The sequence below is a fragment of the Falco rusticolus genome, chromosome 1, assembly GCF_015220075.1.
Source record: "Falco rusticolus isolate bFalRus1 chromosome 1, bFalRus1.pri, whole genome shotgun sequence".
NCBI lineage: Eukaryota > Metazoa > Chordata > Aves > Falconiformes > Falconidae > Falco > Falco rusticolus.
This window is the reverse complement of record NC_051187.1, coordinates 86,765,370-86,785,251: the sequence shown is the minus strand read 5'-3', so window position 1 is coordinate 86,785,251 and position 19,882 is coordinate 86,765,370. Positions and strand designations below refer to the sequence as shown.

Here is a 19,882-nt window from a genome sequence, read left to right as displayed (position 1 = left end):
TCTTTTGACTACTCTGAAGTTACTCAAAATGATCTAACCTTTACATTTAATTATCATATTGTTCTAGAATTACTCCATTAGATAATGAGGATAGCCTGAGTTTGATTAAAACGGTAAGTAAGCTGTTCAGTATTCTGATTATACATTTTATTAGAAAATAGAGCTCTAGTGTGTGTGTGTGGTGTGTGGTTTTTTTTTATGGGGCATGCTAGGGTTTTTATCTATGTGAATACAAATGTAAGGGGAGAGGTGGGATAGATATCAAATGCTGAAACTGAGGTAAGGTTAAGATTTAACATGAAGGTAGACGGTGGAATTTGGAATAAAACATTGACATAGAGTTATGATCTCGCACTTTCCACCACAATATAGAAGCAGGGTTCTAGGAGGTTTAAAATATATGCATTTTGCTGCTTCAATTGAAATGTTTCAAGTTTTGTTTTCTCATCCTTTCTGCCCAACTGATTGCTGTAGGCGTCTATGATGGTATTTGATGTTCCAGACTTGCTCACAGGAAGAGGGTGCTTGGGTTCTGTTGTCTTTTCAGAGTCCTTTCTAACATCACAGATACAAGTAAAAGAAAAAGGTAACTTGTAAATTCTAACACCAGTGTAAATTGTTACTGTTACCATTATGGTTTTAAGCCTTTCGGTTAATTAAAAGACCTAAATATTTTAGCTTGCTAGTAATGAATATGTTGTGTTAAGTTTCTCTAATCTCCCTGAAAAGACTTTGGGGGTTATGGCTGCCTTGTGATACAGCAGGGCTGAGGTGTAAAAAAATTCAAGTGTAGTAGTACCCTTCCTAAATTTTCTTCAGTCTTAGTGAATGTTTTCTGTTGTACAAGGAAATCTGAACAGCTATCTTCCATTGTTTTTGTGACACTCACTTTATATTGTATGCTTTCATTTCAGTTGCTTATTTTGGGGAGAGATGAAACAAAACTAAAAAAAGGATATGGTTTTTAGAAGGCTTGATTTTGGAACACTGACATTTAAAGTACAGGTTACAGAGTAATTTAGACAAATGCATATTTTCCAGATTGTTTACATATGACAAACATAGTTATTGAGGCTGCCTGAACAGTATTTATGAACTTGTGTACCCAGGCAGGCTGTGAGTTTTTAACCTTGGGAATTGGAACTTTTGGTGGGGAGGAGAGCAAAGAAAGAAGCCAGGTACTAAGACCAGAATAAAAGCAAGATTCCTTTGGTATTGTATAGCACCTCCATGTAAGTTACAGCACAAGAAGGCTGGGAGCTAGTCTGCTGTGAAAGCTTCAATAAACAGTAACAATTCCTTGAAGTAATGAGGAAATTTTGGTTTTTCCTGAAGAAATGTCAGGTTGTAGAAGTAACTTACTGAACAGTCTGAAGTATATGACTGATACGATACTAATTTGCTTTTCCCTGCAGATGGCAGCATTAATTCAGAAACGAGCCACATAGTACTGACTGCAGCTATCCCAAGATATGCTTCTTGGCTGGTTAGTACACAAAAAATTATTTGAGTTTTATTCTATACATACAGATTCACAAATGAAAGCTTTTTATAAAAGCATGGATGTACGAGGAAAAAATACGCAACTTGGGCATTGAAACAGAGTATTAATATATCTATACTATTCTTTTTAATGTGGATATGACATGAAAAATGAGTAAGTGGAACAAGGCTGGTGGTTCTATTCATAACACAAGTTCTAAATTATTTCGTTTTCACCACTGCAGTTTTTTTATCTGTGTAAAGGCCTGGGTGTTTTTCAAGTACACAGTGTGACTTTTGAAAATTCTGTTTATTGCGGGGGACTTCAGATCACTTCAGCATCTGCCCCAACAGAAAGAAAGAAAGGTCTCTTTCCAGACTTCTAACATACTACACTGTGTTAGAGGTGTAATTCAAATGAACATCATGAAATTGGACAACATTATGCCCGTTGGCAATCCATAAATCTGAAACACTCGAACAGTAATAAAAAATAAGACCAAATAGGATATGCCGCTTTGTGTCTATAAGATACTGGTTTAGTCTATAGAACAGTTTAATGGGGAGTATCCCCTTTAAATGTGTTTCAAGGAACTGTTTCAGTCCCATGGTAGCACAGCGTTGAAGAGCACAAAGCTGTCTTTGAAACACTGTGGTCTCAAGACTTTATCTGTGATATCTAAGGTTCTTGTTTACCTTCAGTCTTCTTTAATGCTTTTTATATAATGTTAGACTTGCCTTATCTACTAACAATACAAATGGAAACTGTCCCTGGCTACAGGTTGAAGATAGTGATGTGAAACTGTCTGAAAAGGCACAGCATATATTGAAGGTAAAATTAAATGTTTTTGTTAAACTATAGAAGTTACACTTTCAAGAACCAGTATTAAAAAAAAAGCTGCTAGCAAAACTTGCTTTTATGGTGTTTGTTACTACTCTGCTACAAAAGACTTGCCTGTTCTACCCGGTCTCTTTCCATCTTTGACCTACAAAAAAAGAAAATACATTGTATGTAAAAGTTTGAGGTTTTCTTTATTTCAAAGAACTATGAAACCCGAGAGCAAAAAGTGTTCTATTAAAGCTACAATTTCATGGAAGTCTCACTAAGTATTACCCATGGAGCTTATGTGTTTCAAAAAGCCCCCAAAGCTCAATGCCACTCTACATGCAACTTTCTTTATAACTTAATTAGCATGCTAAATGTCTAAAGGAAAACACTTTAAGCACTATGAAAAAGAAAAGAATTTGGGATCTGGGAACATCTTAAACCACATGAGTTTCACATTTGTGGTTTAATTTGTGGTTACCAGAAATCTTCATTATAAATAAATTTATTTTCCTGTAATATACTTTTAGTTCAGTAGATTGGCAATCTAAAAACAAAAAGCTATGCCTTGTGGTTGTGACAATAACTTGTAACTGAATAGCTGCTGGCAAAACCAAAATGGGGGTAAGGGCTTTTAAAAATTATACTCTTGACATATGCTGTCATTCACTAGTTCTTCTGTATCAATGCAGTTTAAAAATTTTTTACAAATTCTGACAGATGCTGTTTCAAAAAATCTTTTCTCTTGAGGTACAATCATGAGAAAATATTCTTGCCTGGATTACAGTCCTTGATCCACTCTGAGGTACTACTGTTTGTTTTTTCCTGTTTAGGAAGACAAATCTGTTCTGGGCACTTTACTCACTGGAGGTGATGGAGCATATATTTATTCTAGTAATCCACAGGCCACTCCTGCAGAAGGTGAGATATGGGGATTTTTTTTTGGAAAATTGTTTATAGAGTTGTTGCACTTTTTCTTGTTCTGGTGGTTTTGGTGGTTGGTTGTGGTATTTTTAAATGTAAGAGGTGTGTGCATTTTCTGGGATTCACACATTTGGTAAGCCTACCTGTACCATTGTCTTTAACCTTTCTTTCCATTTACCTTTAGAGCTCTCTTGTTAAACTCCACGTCTTTGTTTTTTGTCCCCAATCTCTGCTTGAAACTCCGAGTCCTAGAAGAAGGATTCCTTTCAGAGCCATAGGCTTGGTTTTGAGGGATGTGGGACTCTTACAAGGATTGACAATGAGGCTTTGTAGACCTGGGAGATGGCTTTTTTTCCCATAGTTAACATTCAAAAGCATGCACAAACTCGCTGCTTCTGTCCTTAATAGATGACGTGCCATATGTGTTCTGCCTTTTCTGTGTCTATATGAATATTAGGTTGGAAAGATTGGGCGTTACAGTAGTGACAGGATGCCATGGGCTCCCAGCTCAAGAAGCAAAGGCACATACATACCTTTCGGGCAATGCGATATGCTGCCTGTGGTGTAGAAGGGGATTGGAATGATCTGCCTCTGAATTTATTTACAGCCTTGTGTTCTTCACTCCTGAACATCCTCCTGGAGCTGTTCCAGTTTTTTGCCATTGTCATTTTCACTCAAACTTCAATGCTTGTTAGCATAGATGCTCACCGTATTACAGAAAGAGGCTGGATCTTGGTCCTTTTCAGGTTCAGTCAAGTTACTGCTTTCTGACGCAAGATTACTAGCAACAGTCTTAGATTGTGCCTCCTCTTTTGGTACCTTGGTACCTTGTCCTTCAGGAATCTAAGTCACATGAATATCCCAGTAATGTGACTACAGACAATTTGGGAGGACTGTCGGAAGGGGTTTTCCTTGCTCCATGGCCTTGCATTAACGTGCCTTGCGTAGCCTTGAACCAGCAGATACTTCTTAAGGCATAGCATTTCTATATTCCATGGTAAAGAGAAGGTACTGTTGTCACAGTACTGATGTACAACAGAAGATAACTAATATTGGACATCTGAGTGCTTAGTATAAGCTGACAGTCTTTAGAGGAAAATCTTTAGCTTTATTGTTTTTGTAGTTATGCAATGTAGTGTTGAGGATAAATAAAGATGTACAAGGAAGCTAAACAGCAACTTTCACATAGCCGAATTTGCTTTTGCTCTAGTTGAACAGACTTGAAAGAAAGAAGGTTAGTGCAGAATAACAGATTTAGCTATTTTGCAATATGGTGCTGTGGGCCCATGTTCACTCAGTAAATAACTAGAGAATGGTGATTTTAAAAAATTTATTTTATTTCGGCTTTGTGAAAACTGGCTGTGTACACCCCAGTGGAGCAATCTACTTTTCCCATCATTTGGGGAGACTTGTGAAGTTAAACGTTTTGATAACTCTTGGGATGAAGAGTTATAAGTAGGTGATATAAGGACTATTACATAACACTTCAACAAGCAAGACATTTTCTTAGCTTTCAATTGAAAAGGAACTTGATCTCATTCTGTTTCATGTACACTGCAAGACAGTTTGCTGTGCTCTAATTTGGGCTCTACTGAGGTTGCAGCTATGTAGTCTGGCACGATTAGGTGCAAAAGGTGCTGTGAGATAGGCATTCAGCTCTCATCACTTATGTCTTAATGTAGTAAGGTATACATTTGTGATTAAAATGCATCAGAAAAGTTCAGGCTGCTAAAGCTTTTCCTCTGTACGCTAATTAATACACCTGCTGTGTTACAGGTTGATGTAGGATGAACTTAACTGAGTCAGTCAATCTTGACAGCTAAACTCTTGTGATTAATAACTTGTGGAAAATTTAAAAGTAATATATCAGGTTGTTCTTGATATAATTCACTGACTTCCATGTTAAAGGAAGCTGTTGCAGTCTGGATTAGATAATATTCTTTTTGGCTTGCTTTTCTGTTACAAAAAACTTAAAATCTCTGACTTCCTTTCTTCCTCTGTTGATACATTCTCTGAAGTGTGATACTCTGTGAGATTTGACAGAAATGTTCTTCAGGTGTTACATTTTGCATTTTTCTTCCTCAACCATTCAAAAGAAGGCACCCACCTGTGCTGTGGCTTGGATTTTGTGAGCTCTGGAAGCATCAGCAATGAACATCTTGTACATGTAAACCTCTGCATCTGTGTAGTTATGTATGGCTTTGTAGCTGTTCTACTTGCTCTGAATTTGGACCTTGATTTTGTGATTGTAGTGTTTCCCAGTTTAATAGTAGCTGTCTCTCCAGTGCAATTTCTCTGTTAAGTAAAGCTTCAGTCTAAACCAGTTATGTTCACACTTAGCCTATATATAATTTTAGGTAACTGTTGAAATTGCATATCTAGTATGGTGATTTGATTTTGTTTCAAGCTCTTTTAGTAAAATGAAGACTTAATACTGAACAATTTTGAAGATACTGTTCTAAGTTGCTGTTTCAAGAGGAAAATGTCTTAGGTTCTTTATTATTTTGTCCAAGCATTGTTTGGTAGGTTGAGCTAGATGTGCAGTCATGTTTAAATTAATGTTTTAGTTACATTGCTGCTTGGCTTTGCTTTTTTTAAAACACAACTGTGAGTAATGATGGCTTTTTTCTTTTGTGTCTCTTTTTTTTTGGTGGGTTTTTATTTGTTTGTTTGTTTTGTTTTGTTTTTCTTTAAAGAAAATATTTAACCTTCTCCTTTTGCTGACTCACATGCTTCCCTGTATGGGATGTGATCCTGCTTTTAATGCATGATCCAGTGCTGGTAGCAGAGGTCCAGCTGGCAGCCCCTGCTTAGTAATTTTTTCATGGCTTTGTTATGACTGTTGGAAATCAGCTTTTTGCTGAGGTCAGTTTCTAATGCTTTGGTGGAATTTTGTTTTCATCCATCATATCATCTAGCTTTGCTGTTCCTCATTTTCCAGCTGCTTTCCCTGGTCATGCAGGTTTGTTAAGAACCAAAGTGTCTGTAAGATGACAAGAAAAATGGAGTTAGGATGAATGCTAAGTCTCTCTTGGCTGACACTAGATTGTTAGCTTCCAGAGAAATTGCTAGCCTAGTAACAGTTGTCTCTAGACACAAAAGAAAATGCAAGTCTGCAGGTGAAGGGCTTTTCTGGTTTAAATTTTGTCTTGGTCAGGAAGTGGAAGCAAGACTGTCATCCTGTATTTTTTATCTGTATTTTTTACTGTCTGCATGGGATGTGTTGGTATACTGATGCTTTGCTGACAATCTGACCAACTTGTTACAATGTTTGAACTTTCAGTTGGTTTGGATCTAAGTATTTCTTAAGTTCTTGTTTTGTCAGTTTTACACTTCTGGAAGTTTGCAGTTCAACAGCATGGAAATTTATTTGGCTTAAAAAAAACCCAAAAAAACCAAAAACGCCCACGCCACAGAATATTTATAAGTGGGCTTCAAGGGATAAGATTAAATCAAATGCAATCATAGTCATGATTCCTGCCCTTGATAGTGAGATCCAGTAAAGATCAAATGGTTGTGCTCTGAATGCTGTCGAGATACTATTCCAAATCTTTACTCAAATTACTGCAAGTTAAATATACCAATATTCAGCAAAAATATAGATTTCTTCCTCAGAAAGAAGAGGCATTTGTCACATGATGCTGAAATATTGACACATTTTTTTCTTTCAAATTCTAGGCAAATTGTACTTCTTTTCAGATGGCATTCTCTTTTCTGATCCTCACCATGGCAGCATTTCCATTTCGAAGAACCATATGAGTTCTATTTCCCTATATGATGGGGTGAGTGTTTTGTCTGTTCCTATTGTCATAAAGTTTTTATCAATTTTTAACAGTACTTATGTAGTGTACTAGTACAAAGTTTCAATTTCTGTTGCAACTTTACAAGTGTGTGCATAAAAGTAATAACTCATGCAATTCTCTACACTTCTGGTATAGGTTAGGTTAACCAATTACTGATTAGTTAAACTGTAAGGAGGAGAGAATTTTGTATTAGACTGAGTGGTCAGTGTGGTCTTAGTAGTGTGGAAAACTGCTTTTCATTAAAAGAAAAATCTAGAACATAGCATTCATAAAACATCTAGCAGTCTTAAGTGATGGACAGAGAAAAGTTCAAGGTATTGTGAAGCCCTATTGAGGGTGAAATGCTGCTTTCTATTCAAAATATATTTAACCTTCAGTCAAATTTTCATGGTAGTGTACTACTTAACCTCTGGAGAGGTCATGAGCAGTGTCTGTCTACTGTTGTGGAGTGTTGTGTAACTGACAGGGTGAAGTGAATGACTGGTTCATGTTTCCCAAGCTGAGAAGTGAGAAGGACAGGCACGTTGCATGTAATTACGGTAAAAGACACAATGCCATTCCTGTGATCAACTTGCATCACTTCACTTGGCCAACATGCCACACTAAAAGTTTGGTCTTCTGGCTTAGTGGGAATTGAGAGTTAGGTTAATGTTGGTAAATCACCTGTGGTTTTTTTTCTCCCCTCTTCAAGGCGGATATGCTGCATTAACTATCACTTTTTCACAATGGAAAAGAGATTATTTTGGTTGGTTATTGTTTCCTAGGCACTGGGAAAAAAATAAAAATCTGTTTCCTTTAGTTTCTATTTTCTCTAGGTACAGTATTACACATTTGTTTAGTGACCTCCAGAAAGCATTGTGTTGCTATGATTTCATGATATAATGGAGGAAACCAGTGAAATACAATATAAGTGTGTGATTCAATTGAGATGAAAGCACAATGGTGAAGAGAATCTTACCTTAGCTGCCTTTTCTTGTATATCATATTGATTGCCCCTTGGTAGTGTAAGAAGCTATTTTAACACTGACCTTCCTTCTATTGTTTAATTCAAGACACTCACTTTCATAAAACTAGCTGTTTATGGGACCTGGCTATCATTCTTGAACTGATGCCAGATTTTTGTGTAAAGCTAAACCTTGACAGAGAGCATTTTATTGTTCAACTGACTTGGCATAATAGAAGGGTGGAGAGCTTAAAATGTTGACAAGTGACAGAAGAAGGGTAGTTCAGTATGCTTTGTCTGGAAGTTATTGGAACCATATTGATGGAAAAGAAAGGATAATTTAATGCTAGGATTAAAATAAAAGATACAAAGACTAAGTGATGCAAAGTACGCTTCCTTAGCAGCTCTATCACCATGCCTGCTAGATGTTTCTCTCTCTAACTTGAAAATGTCTGCACTTCTTCCTCCAACACATGCTGCAGGCTTCTCTGTTCTGAGAAGCTGGACACCTGCTGCTACCTGAGCTCCTGAAGTCCTTGAGGCTCACATAAATCAAGTTTGTGGAGGACAGGGTAGATTCCTCACAAAACTGTACCATGAAGGTCTAAAGCGGAAGCCGTCCCGATCTTAGCAGAGTCAAACATAAATCTCCCGTCTCGTAAGGTAGCACTATTCTAGCTTAGTACCAGCCATCCTGGGAGTAAAAGAAAACCCCACAGGCTACACTGCCACCCAGGCTCTGAACTCCCAGGTTTATTTCTTTTTCTTCTGTAGCTGTTCAGTGACTCAATCAACTGTCAAGGTATCTTTACTGTATAGAGCTTAAGGTGCTGTGTGCTTGGATTTAAGACCTTAGTTCAGACCAAGTGTTTCAGCTTGAAGTACCTGAATCCAGCATTCATTTTGGCCATTAATCAAGTGAACAAATATTACCAAGTAATATTGAAATTTCACAACATTAACATCTTGTAAAACTTTGACCTGGATTCTTGTAACCTAATGTCTGTGGGGATTGCTGCTGCTTTTCAGCTTTTTTCAATTTGTGGAACCCTAAACATTTTCCAGAAGGAGCAGCACATTCTGTTAGACAGATTGTAGCATGTATGAGTTGACCTTCTAAGGCACTTCTCGTAAAATTTGTGAGCTATCCTGCAGAATCCAGGATTTGTGTACCACATTCCAAAAGCCTATTTTCTTTTAAGAGAAATTGTTTTTACTTAGAACATACTTTTATGTTCTTCAGTAACCTCAATGACTTTGAGTTGATTACTTTTATAATTAATGCCTCAGTCAACAGAGAGTAGAGATTCTTTTTGATCTGAGCTTTTTCTTCTTAAAACTTGGTAAGCAGAGTTCTTTGCCCACTTCTCCCTTTGAAAGGGAGATGGATGCCACTCGGTTTCTGATTTGAACCCAAAGTAATGGAATCCTCATTTTCCATGGGTGTTTCATGCTACTAAATTGTACTGTTTTTCTAATACTTGTGAAAATAGCTGTGAAAAGTTACAAGTCAAAGCTTAAGCATAAAACACTTCAGCATCCTGTGAAGTTGTAAAAGGCACGGAGGGGCTGGAGCGTGTCCAGAGCCCGGCAGGGGCTGGGGCACCAGCCTGGGGGGGGCGGGGGGGTCAGCCTGGAGAGAAGGGGGCTGGGGGGGACCCGGTGGCTCTGCAACGGCCTGGCAGGAGGCTGTAGCCAGGGGGGTCGGTCTCTGCTCCCCAGGAACCAGCGACAGGACGAGAGCAAACGGCCTCACGTTGCGCCAGGGGAGGGTGAGATTGGGTGTGAGGGAACATTCTGCACCGAGAGGGCTGGCAGGCGCTGGCACAGGCTGCCCGGGGACGGGGGTGTCATCATCCCTGGGGGTGTTCAAAAACCATGTGGCTGTGGTGCTTGGGGACATGGTTCAGTGGTGGCCTTGGCAGTGCTGGGTTAACGGTTCGACTGGCTGATCTTGAAGGTCTTTTCCAACCTTGAACAATTCTATGATTAATGCCTGTTTTACAATCCAGAAGACAAAGGCTCAGTGTTGTTTTATTAGAATGAAAATTGAACAACCTGAGTTCAGTGCTTCTGAGGGAGATGGATCTTGAGGGCTTCAGCTTCGTGTTAGTGAAGACCTAACTGAGATGAAGAAGCAAGAGATTTAGCAGAACTTGTGCTCATTAAAGAATCTGAGAGAAGCAGGACATTTCCAACATGCACGTGATCTACACTTTAAATTGCATGCCTGATAGTTGTATGTCATTGCAGCAGGGTTCTTTTCAGGTCAGAAGCTGAAGAGCATGGTAAAAAAAAATAAAATAAAATAAAAATTTGCAATAGCATCATGTCATCCTTCTAATATTTTTAGCTGACATTTAATTCATTCTTCCAAGGTATCTGTCACAGGAGATGTGTGGGTATAGATGAAGGTGCCTTTGTTGTGAAGCATTAGCAGAGGAAAGGGCTGAAGGTCTAGTTTTTGGTGGAGGGAAAAGAGTAGATATTAAAATGCAAATTTCTCTTTTCAAGACCAGACAAAGCTTAGGTGCTTAGAACGATCTTGGGTGCTTTCTTTGGAGCTTATGATATTTCCAATAGCTGCGTAGTGGAAATGGAGTATTGTAAGTGGCTGCGGTTGATCCTTTTGCTCCATACCTGTGCTGTGCAAGCTAATGAATGTTCAGATCTTCATGCATGCCTAGCTGTGACTGTAGTAGTTCTCCTCTGATCTTTTCTATTTAATGTATTAAGCGTTTTTTTCACTTTCAAGTAACTGTTCATTATGATTTGTCCTGTTTCTTCCTTTTCTAGGATTCAACCAGTATCGTTGCTGCTCTCTTTGTAGACGTCAAATGTTCCTTGCTTGCTCATTTACCAATTGAGTTCCATACCCGAGACAACTTTTTGATGATTGCACTTTTCCCCAAAACAAAGATTTATAAAGCTTTTTATTCACAGGTAAAGTAAAAAAGATTGGTTTGGGTGGGGGAAAAACCACACAGTTATTCTTTGTGTTTCAGATGAGAGGCAAGGGTGAATTTGTTGATGTCTGTCTTAACTAATTAAATTTGGAAAGGAGAAGGGTTTTATTTCTCACCTTAGGTGAGCCACTATAGCTTGTCATCTGATAAGTAAATACAGGAAGGGTTAAAGTTCAAGGTCTGTCTTGTATCTGTCTTCACAAGCTAAACCTTTTCCTGTATCTTGGTGAACAAGCACAGTTTAGAAAGGAGAAGGGGCAGTTAATACTGAGGGAGCATCAATTTAGGAAATATATTGAAAACCTCCTCTATGAAGCTGGATGGGGTTCATGGAGGATATTGAGAGAAATGGCTGATGAGATTTTGAGGCAGCTTATCTTTTATATAAAAAATCAGGATGTTAAAGTAGGAAGGACTGTTTCAGATAACAAGGGGCAGTAACCATAGACTACAGCTTTGAAGATTCAGACTGAATGTTAGTGAGAGGTCGGTGCAGTGACTAGAACAGATCGCCCAGACACTGAACCTCCACCTTTGAGGATTTTGAAAACTTGGCTGGAGAAAGTAATGGATGAGTTGATTTGTACTGCCAGCAGTAGTCCTGCTTTGAGCAGGAGGTGGGTCTGGAGACCTCCAGAAGCTCTTTTCCAACCTGAAACTCTGAATCGTTGTGACCTATAGCATCTGCCTTGTAGACTTGAGACTGTTGTGGACTGCCTTGCCATGTAGACCTTTCCATTCCTTCCCAGGAGCACTATTGCTCCTGATCTTAGGAACTTGCATGTGTGAGAAACTTTAATTTATGTATGGATTTCTACTGCTTGTGTTGCTCGTTAAATTTAATGCTCACCATGTGCTTTCATTTTGTCTTCTCAAGCCAGTGAGTGCTCTAAAAGCTTGTTTTCTAGTAGTTGCATTTTAAATGTAGCACTGGTGTATAATTGGCTACAGCAATTGTATGTAGTGGCAGAGGTTCTATTGTGTTTTTTTGTGGTTAGACACATTTGGATCGTGATCCTTAGGGGAGTTTTTTTAAAGTCTTTAAGTATTCCATATGGCATTTTATTATTCTTCAAGTAGATTGGCTTCATGCATTGTAATTCAGAGGCTTTTAATAAACAAAACTTTATAACAATAGTGCTTTTGAGGAAATGAGCCTGGAGATTTTAGGACTTCACAAGGGTTTTAGTATGTGATCATAACACTGGACTGGAAAAGACCACCTAGCTCAGTGAGTAGTCCCCACTGGTAGTATTTATGTTTAATACCATAAAATTTCTCCTCCTTTTATCTTAACTGTTTAGATTCCTCCCACTGTTCCACTATGTGAGTGGTTGGGAATATTTTGTTTGGTTTTGAACTTTCAGCCTATTTTATTAGGTCTACTTTTATATCTGTGGTTTTTCTTTTGCTCTACCAGCAGACATCCTTGAGGTATTCAGAAATTTTGGACCTATTCTTTTTGGCTTATTTGGCCCAATAAAGTCACAACCCATACATTTTAATCTATGCTTGTAAAAAGTTCTCTTTTCCTCTGATCATTGTAATACTTTTCTTTTGATCTGTTTTTTGGCTGTTGATATCCATAATGTGTGTATCTGTTTCTTGTACAGAGGCAATAGTAGTTCACTCTTCTGAAAACGTTCAGAAGTACCCCTGATTTACCTGTATGTTTCATTGCTGCCTTGAATTAACTGATGGTGTATGTTTTTTGAGAAACACTTTCAGGTCCTTTCTCTTTTGCTACCCACTGATAGTTCCAGGTGATTCTAGAAATATTTGTGTGCTCATTCTTGCTTTTGTACTTATCTACCTTCTATATTTCTTTGTTTATTCCATTCTTATGGTTAGATCTATTTTTCTATGAAGCATCTCAGTGCTGTGTAGGCTGTCACCCAACGTAGTTCCCCAAAATGCTGTGAATTCACTTCGGTCTATGCCAGGTTCTTTGTGAAGGCTGTCACGGGACGTTCGCTAAGCAGCTCTGCTGGTGAACGTCCCCAGCCTTCTGTTGGGTTTTTTTGGTGCTACTTATTTTGGTCCTCCTTTGAGTTAGCTTTTTGCCAAACAGTTCTATCCTGAGTTTCCGTTTCTGCAGTTTAACGGTTTCACATCTGTCACCATACCAGTTGCTTTGCGCAAGTTCGAGTAGGAGAAACCTATCTTCTGTCTTGAAGATGTTATCTCATGAATGAATGATTCACATTCATAAGATCAAGTGTACCTGATTGTGTAAGCATGGAAACATATTATTGTATTTTGTTAATATTTACCCTTCAGGTATTTACTGATTTCCTCGAAGTTTTTTTCTAAAAGTCTGCATGTCATTGGAGTCGCACAGACATAGTAGTCCCTCTACACACCTGTAGTTAGAAAGATTTGCTAAAATGCAGGTGCTAATTGCTCTTCTGCAATTATATGGCATGATACCTCGCTTACTGGACCAATGCTTTAATTATTCCAAGCCTCCTTGAAGTAGGGAATGCCAATTACCTGTTCATCCAGACCTGAGTGTATTAAATTCCTTGTAATTGAGATGGTTGCCAGATTCTGAGCCCACAGAACTGGAATCTGGTTTGCAGATCCTACGAAGACAAGATGGTACCTTTCACATCCCCAGTCTAATTGGTAGGGGAGGAAAATTTGCTTAGGCTTTGGAATGTGTTGATTTCTCTGGTTTTCTTCATGTTCTCTAATACCATAACAGATCTTTTTTTTAAAAAAATGTTTACTAAGTTATACAAAAGAGACCGATTTTTTTCTGTTGAGTTCTGTCGAAGTCTGACCTAAGTGTTTTCACTTCAGAGTCAAAGGGCTAGAGATAAAGAATACAATTTTCTGTTGACCGGTCCTTTCAATTTCTTGTAGGCGTTTTCCTTGGTTTCTTATGCGTGTTCGGAAGTGGTTATTTGTTTGGTTGTGTGGATCCTTGTACACGAGCAATATTGTCCTTGTTAATATCAAAAGTTTATTTTATTTTGATGTTTTTTTATCTCTGTACCCTTGTGTTTAGGATGTCAGTTTGTTAATGGAAAGCAGTCATTCCCCCCTAGTTGTTTTGTCTTGCAGCAAATTATTGTGAAAAATGACAATGACTGTTGCCTTTTCTTATTAAAAGAAGGGAAATACTGAACACTTAAATGACTGGGTGATTCATCTGAATCTGATTTCTAGGTTCAGGGTGCCATTCATATTAATGTGACTTGGCTAAAGCAATAGGATGCGAGCCAAAATACTGTTCCCTAGAGAAATGAAGGGCTCCCTTTTCTTTTGCAAAGAAACAGGAGTTTTTCTTAAATTTCTAGAAACGATTGCTGCAATCTTACTTCGTGAAAATTACAATACAACTTAAAGGAGACTTATATTAGCTCAGTTCCTGCTGTACAGCAGTTAGACTGTAAATACCTAGTGCTTTTATCAGTGAAGCATGCTATGACTAAAAGATACACGTGAATGGTACTGTTAATTTGATGGTTAATTTTTTTCCTATGTTTTTTTCCCCAGCTATGAAGATGGGGGGAAAACTAGAGCATTTCAGAAAAGTTACTTCATAAAGCAGCTCCAGTCTAGCCAAAAATAAGCTTACAAAATCCAATCTGTGGATACTTCTTCCGTAATTTGAATTCTTGCAGCAAAACCAGTATTGTGAAATATTTAGCGGCAAGTTAAAATGCATGTAATTTTTTAGGTGAACAAAACCAATTCCTAAACAAATTCAAAACAAATTTTGCAGAATAATGATGTTTATGCATAGTTCTGGTTTGTTCCAGGTTTTCTCTTCGTGGCAAAGCCAGACAAACTCAGGATTATATTTAAGGGTTGTCCAGGAAGAATTCCTGTCTGTGGAACAAAAGAGACTGTAAGTTCATGCCACATACTCCAGTGCAATTATACATGAACTGTGCGCTACAATCAGAAAAATGCCATCACTCACTGAAGACTTTGATAATGATTCAAAAAGGATTTGTTGTATTCCTAGTGCAACATTTGCTTTATTTTTTTGTATGTTAATATGTGATTAATGTGTAGCCATCTGGTTTAAAGAAGATAAATTTCTGGATTTCTCCTGTAACTAACCAATTAATTTGCTTGTTTTAGGCATTCCAGTGTTCAGAAGCTATTTAATGCCTTGTCTTTTCCTTCTGGAAAGGACGGAAGCAGGGAGCTGAAAATATCTGCTGCCCTTCCAGAATTGGAGAGGTGAAAAATTATTTTTGTTTTCATGGGATCAGTTTTGTCAGAAATAATACAAATATATTTTGGTATATGTAATGCATAGTAAGTAACTGTCTTTACACTAGATATTTTTATTCTGAGATGAATTGTTTCCTTTTTAGGAAACCTTTGTTTGAACTTTTAACAATTTTATTTTAGTAATTTCCCAGCTGTATAAGTGAGTGAAATCTTTTCATGTTGATTGTAACAAAATGAAACTTTTATTTTTGAAAGGTTTTTGCAACATTTTACAGTCAGCAGTGTCAGTCACAAGCCAATAATGAGAGCGCATCTTCCTATTTTATTGCAACAGTCAGAAATCATTCCTGATAGCAAAGCAGAAAATGATAAGGTAAGGAAGCAACCCAACAATACTTCCTATCCCTGGTATAGAATATGTAGCAAATATTCTGTCACCAGTTCTGTTTCAAGTAACGAAGTAAAGTACTGATGTATATCTAGCCATGCTCTCTGCCTCCTTCTCTGGACCCATCAGTTCACACTGAACTTGCTTCAAGTCTGTTTCTTAGAATAAATTGCTCTGCCCTGTTTTCCTGATTACATTACTTAATTTATTTTTTTTTCATTTGAACAATCTTTTGGAAGTACTAATGGCCCTTCAGCCTGCTAAAATAGAAGCAGAAAATGAGGCATAGATCTTCAAGTGAACAGTTTTCACTAATGTCCAGGGAGAGTTAGCCCTAAAGCAGTAGCTTGTTTTTATGAATTGCTGAATAATTTAGCTGAATTGTTCTCTGGAACATAAAAGTCCTTTAAATAGCATAGAGGCAGCACATGATATTTAACATTTGCTGATATTATCTGTAGAACACCCAGTTCTCTATAGGGGCAGTAACAATTGTCAAACTTAAGGAGTGCTTTAAATAGCATTTTCAGAGAAAATATTTCCTTGTAACTTTCCAGCGTTTGAAATCAGCTGTAAGCAAGAAAGTCAAAGCAGCAGAAAGTCTTTCTCTTTGAATATTGCAATATGGTGGCAGACTTATTTCCTGCAATCTAGTTCAGAGACCATACTAACAATTATTAAATAAACCCTTTTAATGTGTGTAATCTTAATGTGTTTGAAAGAGAAAGTGACAAATCTTTTTATAATGCTTATATCAAATTCTATAAAACATGCAAACTTAGTACCTCTGATTTTTCTGAGTTACTTCTCTATCTATTATCATGAATACTCATTTTCTGTGAACATCCAAAAATGATTTTGAGGATAGGATACGAATAGTCTTCAGGTGGCTGTCTTCAAATGTCATGTACTTAGGAAGTTGGAGAGGTAATTTGGCTATTAGTGGCAGGATGATATGCAGTGAGGTGACCGGTTACCAGGGTGACATAATTTCTTCAGTCAAGTTCAGCACAGAGGGGAGTTTGTTGTGTTTCTTCCAGAGTTCATTTGCTTGCTTCTGTAGCAAACTCCAGTAAATAGTGTAGAAATACATAAATATACACACACACTTTGGAGATATGCTCTGACTGCTTTTCAGTGTTTCTCTGCTATGATCCCTGCCTAAATACCACAAGAAATATGCATAATGAAAAACAGGTGCTTTATGCAGAAAAGCTGTTACGTTGGAGCTGTTGTACATTCTCTTACCAATTGTATTTGAAATGCAGCTTTGCTGGAATAGATTTTGTGTGTAGCATAGCTGGTTCAGTATCAGAAACGTAGCGTTGCTCTTTGTTTGACAAAACTGTTTGACATACACCATTACTTTTTGAAGCATTTTGCTCTAATACTGTTCTATGTATTTGAGTGTACCCTCTTCATCATAGGAAGCATAATCTATTTGCTGTCTCTTGCAGGATTTTGTCTGACATTTGCATTAATACATACACTGCAGAATAGATTTTAATGTGAAGGTTTTGGTAATACTGTTTGCTGTACTTGTTAATTATCCTTTCACAGTATTTAAGGTATGAAAACCAAGAGAAAATGTGTTTTTCCAAGAGGATGTGTATCTGAGTAATTGCATAAACACAGTTACAGTTCTATGCTATCTTGCTATTTCTGTGGTTAGTGTCACTTAAGATTTAGTGTATAGGCTTAAGATTTTATCGAGATAGAAGCCTTATATGTGTGCAGTTGTTGTAGCTCATTCCTAGTCTTGGAGCTATGCCCCTTCTTATCTGTTCCCTGTATTTTAGGTGGTTATCACCATTATAACTGGTCTTCCAGGATGTCGTTCCAGTGATCTGTGTGCTTTTCTTGTGACTTTTAACAAGGAGCATGGAAGGTTTGTACGTTTCTGGTTTCATACTCTAAAGTGATGGTCATACTAATCACCAAAGAACTTCTCAGCATGATGAAAATGAAACTATCAATGTTTCACTTATTTTTTTTTTTTATAGCCAAGATTCTAATTTGTGAACAGATGTGTTCACAGGAATAGGTTTGGTAAATATTATGAGGCACCTTAACTAGTTCTACATAGCACACAGTAGGGTAGGGTATATTACTTCTACTATATACAGGTATCTCATCTCACTGTGTTATGCCAGGTAGATTTGCTCTGAAATTTTAGACATTTAGACAAGAAAATAGTATGGAACATTTCTTTGTTGATATGTCATATTGAAAATACCACATTGTAGATATATTATGTATGTCTGCAAGTATCACTGATGCTGTAAACAGTTAAGAGTAATCTTAGAAAGGCCAAATGAATTCTGTCTTAAGCATGTATAGAAGTCATCACAACCTGAAGGAAATGGGTGAAGAGCTTCCATTTGTTGACTTGAGGTGGTGAGTCTAAAATGCATTTTTCTTGGAAAAAGGACTGCGCTAACACTCCTTGCTATAGCATTGCATTAAATCAGACCTGGTTTCTGTTCTACAATAGGAGGAGATATATTCAGGACATCTGTTGTATGGCAGTAAGATAAGTCTACTGTAGGAATTTGCCATTTGGTGTATTGATACAGCTTCTGGAAAATAAAAAGAAGTTCTTGTCCTTTTAAATCTTAAAGCCAAACACCTTACTATTTAATTTTAGTAACATTCTGCACTGCTTTTTTGTATTATTTTTAACTCGGTGTCTTGATATTAGCAAGTTGATTCAGAACAGTTTTGTCATTCTGTTTTTAGGACGAACATGTAAGGTGACTTTTGAATATTCTGTAATAATACATTTCATCATGTTTTCCTGCAAACATCTTCATTGCTTTCTATTTTTGCAGTGAAATATTTTTTTGCCCAGAGTCTTTTGATTTGGATTCACATAACTTTTGTTTACTGCATCACTAACAAAGATCAGAACTACTCATATGATGTGCAGCTTTGAAGAAGCTGTTGAACATAATTTTATTTAAAAAAAACAACACCACCACCCCCCCCCCCCCCCCAAAAAAAAAACAAACCCAAAAAACCAAGACCCTTTTGACAGTAATGTAAAGAATGCACTTATGCTGGAAATGATAGAAAGCAAAGTAAATTTCTCTTTCCTGTGTGCTATGAGACATGTGGAATCCTGGGGCTTGTCAAATTTATTTTTGGTTTGTTGGTTCAAAATAAAAAGAAAACAGAAATATTATGTCATAGAACATTAACTTTCCTTGTTTTCTTTTATTTAGGTGGATAGTTTATCGGCAAACTATGGATAGTCCTGAATGTTTCAGCGCGACCCATTTCCAGCGTTACCTCTCCAGTGTCCTGGAGGCTCAGCAAAACCACAGCGTCCGTCAGTCTGCTTATGTTAAAAAGAACAAGCGTCTCCTAGTGGTCTTGCAAGGGTAAATGTTTGAAACCATTTGAACTGTTGCATAGAATAAGGGATTTTCTGTTCCCTTCCTATTTCCAAGGCATTTTTGAACTTTCCCATCACTCTGAAGCAGCTGATGTTCTGTGCTGAAGTGTGGTATTCTGTGAATTCGTTTTACATATGTACTAAACTCAGCTTTTCTGCAACTTGTTAATTTTATTGCTTATAACTCCATTGGAAAAAAGGTGTCCATAATCATCCTTCAGTCATATGGAAGGATGGACTGCATTTTTCGTTATTTAGGAATTCTTCCGTATTTAGGAGACTGTGACTTTTGGCTTCTCAAAAGAATTTTTCTTGCCCTTTCCATCTGCATCTTAGACTGTTGTTAAATGGCACTTTATTTAGTGGGGCAGCTACGTGGTTTGGTTTTGATTTTTGTTTCTTCCCACCTGCCCAAGAGGTCCTAGATAGAGAGCCATTTGCCCTTTAAAGGCTGGTGAGACTTCATGATGGTTATCTGTCTTTGAAGACTGCTGGAGTACTGATTGTCTGTCTTTAAAGCCATAGATTTAGGACAATAATGCCAAGATGGCTTGAGATTGTGTTGCAAGTTGTACTCCAGAGCTGCAGGTGAATATTACTGAATATTTGCTATAGCATTATCTTAATATTTAGAGGGAATGTTGCATGTTTTCGTCCCTTTTGGTATACAAATTAATTATTGCTAGTTTTAACCACCAGACCTGTGTTTTACTGATGATAAAACAAAAAAACCCTCCATGGAATAAATGCACAACTCTTTACAGAATACAGAAAAGCTAGCTGAGTTCTTGCCCTACATTTCATGTATAATTTTCTTTGAAAGTTTGCTAAAATATTGAAATTGTTTTGATAAAAAACAAGGGTGGATCACTTCCCTGTTTCTTTCAGAGGAAGATCTATTGTCTTTAAGGCATTAGATGACTGCGTTTTGGTAAACATTAATTTGAGTTGCTTCAGAA

General features: G+C 37.4%; 1 protein-coding gene across 3 annotated transcripts in view; it reads left to right on the top strand.

The window, feature by feature from the left end:
- C1H20orf194 (chromosome 1 C20orf194 homolog) overlaps positions 1-19,882 on the top strand; it is a 79,339-nt gene that overhangs the window by 37,863 nt on the left and 21,594 nt on the right. For all 3 annotated transcript variants that reach the window (XM_037387951.1, XM_037387961.1, XM_037387970.1), the window contains 12 exons: positions 68-113; positions 475-586; positions 1,416-1,486; positions 2,264-2,314; positions 3,142-3,229; positions 6,911-7,014; positions 10,775-10,921; positions 14,715-14,803; positions 15,043-15,144; positions 15,394-15,511; positions 17,326-17,414; positions 18,751-18,909. In XM_037387951.1, coding sequence (XP_037243848.1) covers positions 68-113; positions 475-586; positions 1,416-1,486; positions 2,264-2,314; positions 3,142-3,229; positions 6,911-7,014; positions 10,775-10,921; positions 14,715-14,803; positions 15,043-15,144; positions 15,394-15,511; positions 17,326-17,414; positions 18,751-18,909 — 1,176 coding nt within the window. The remainder of the gene's footprint in view (positions 1-67; positions 114-474; positions 587-1,415; positions 1,487-2,263; positions 2,315-3,141; positions 3,230-6,910; positions 7,015-10,774; positions 10,922-14,714; positions 14,804-15,042; positions 15,145-15,393; positions 15,512-17,325; positions 17,415-18,750; positions 18,910-19,882) is intronic.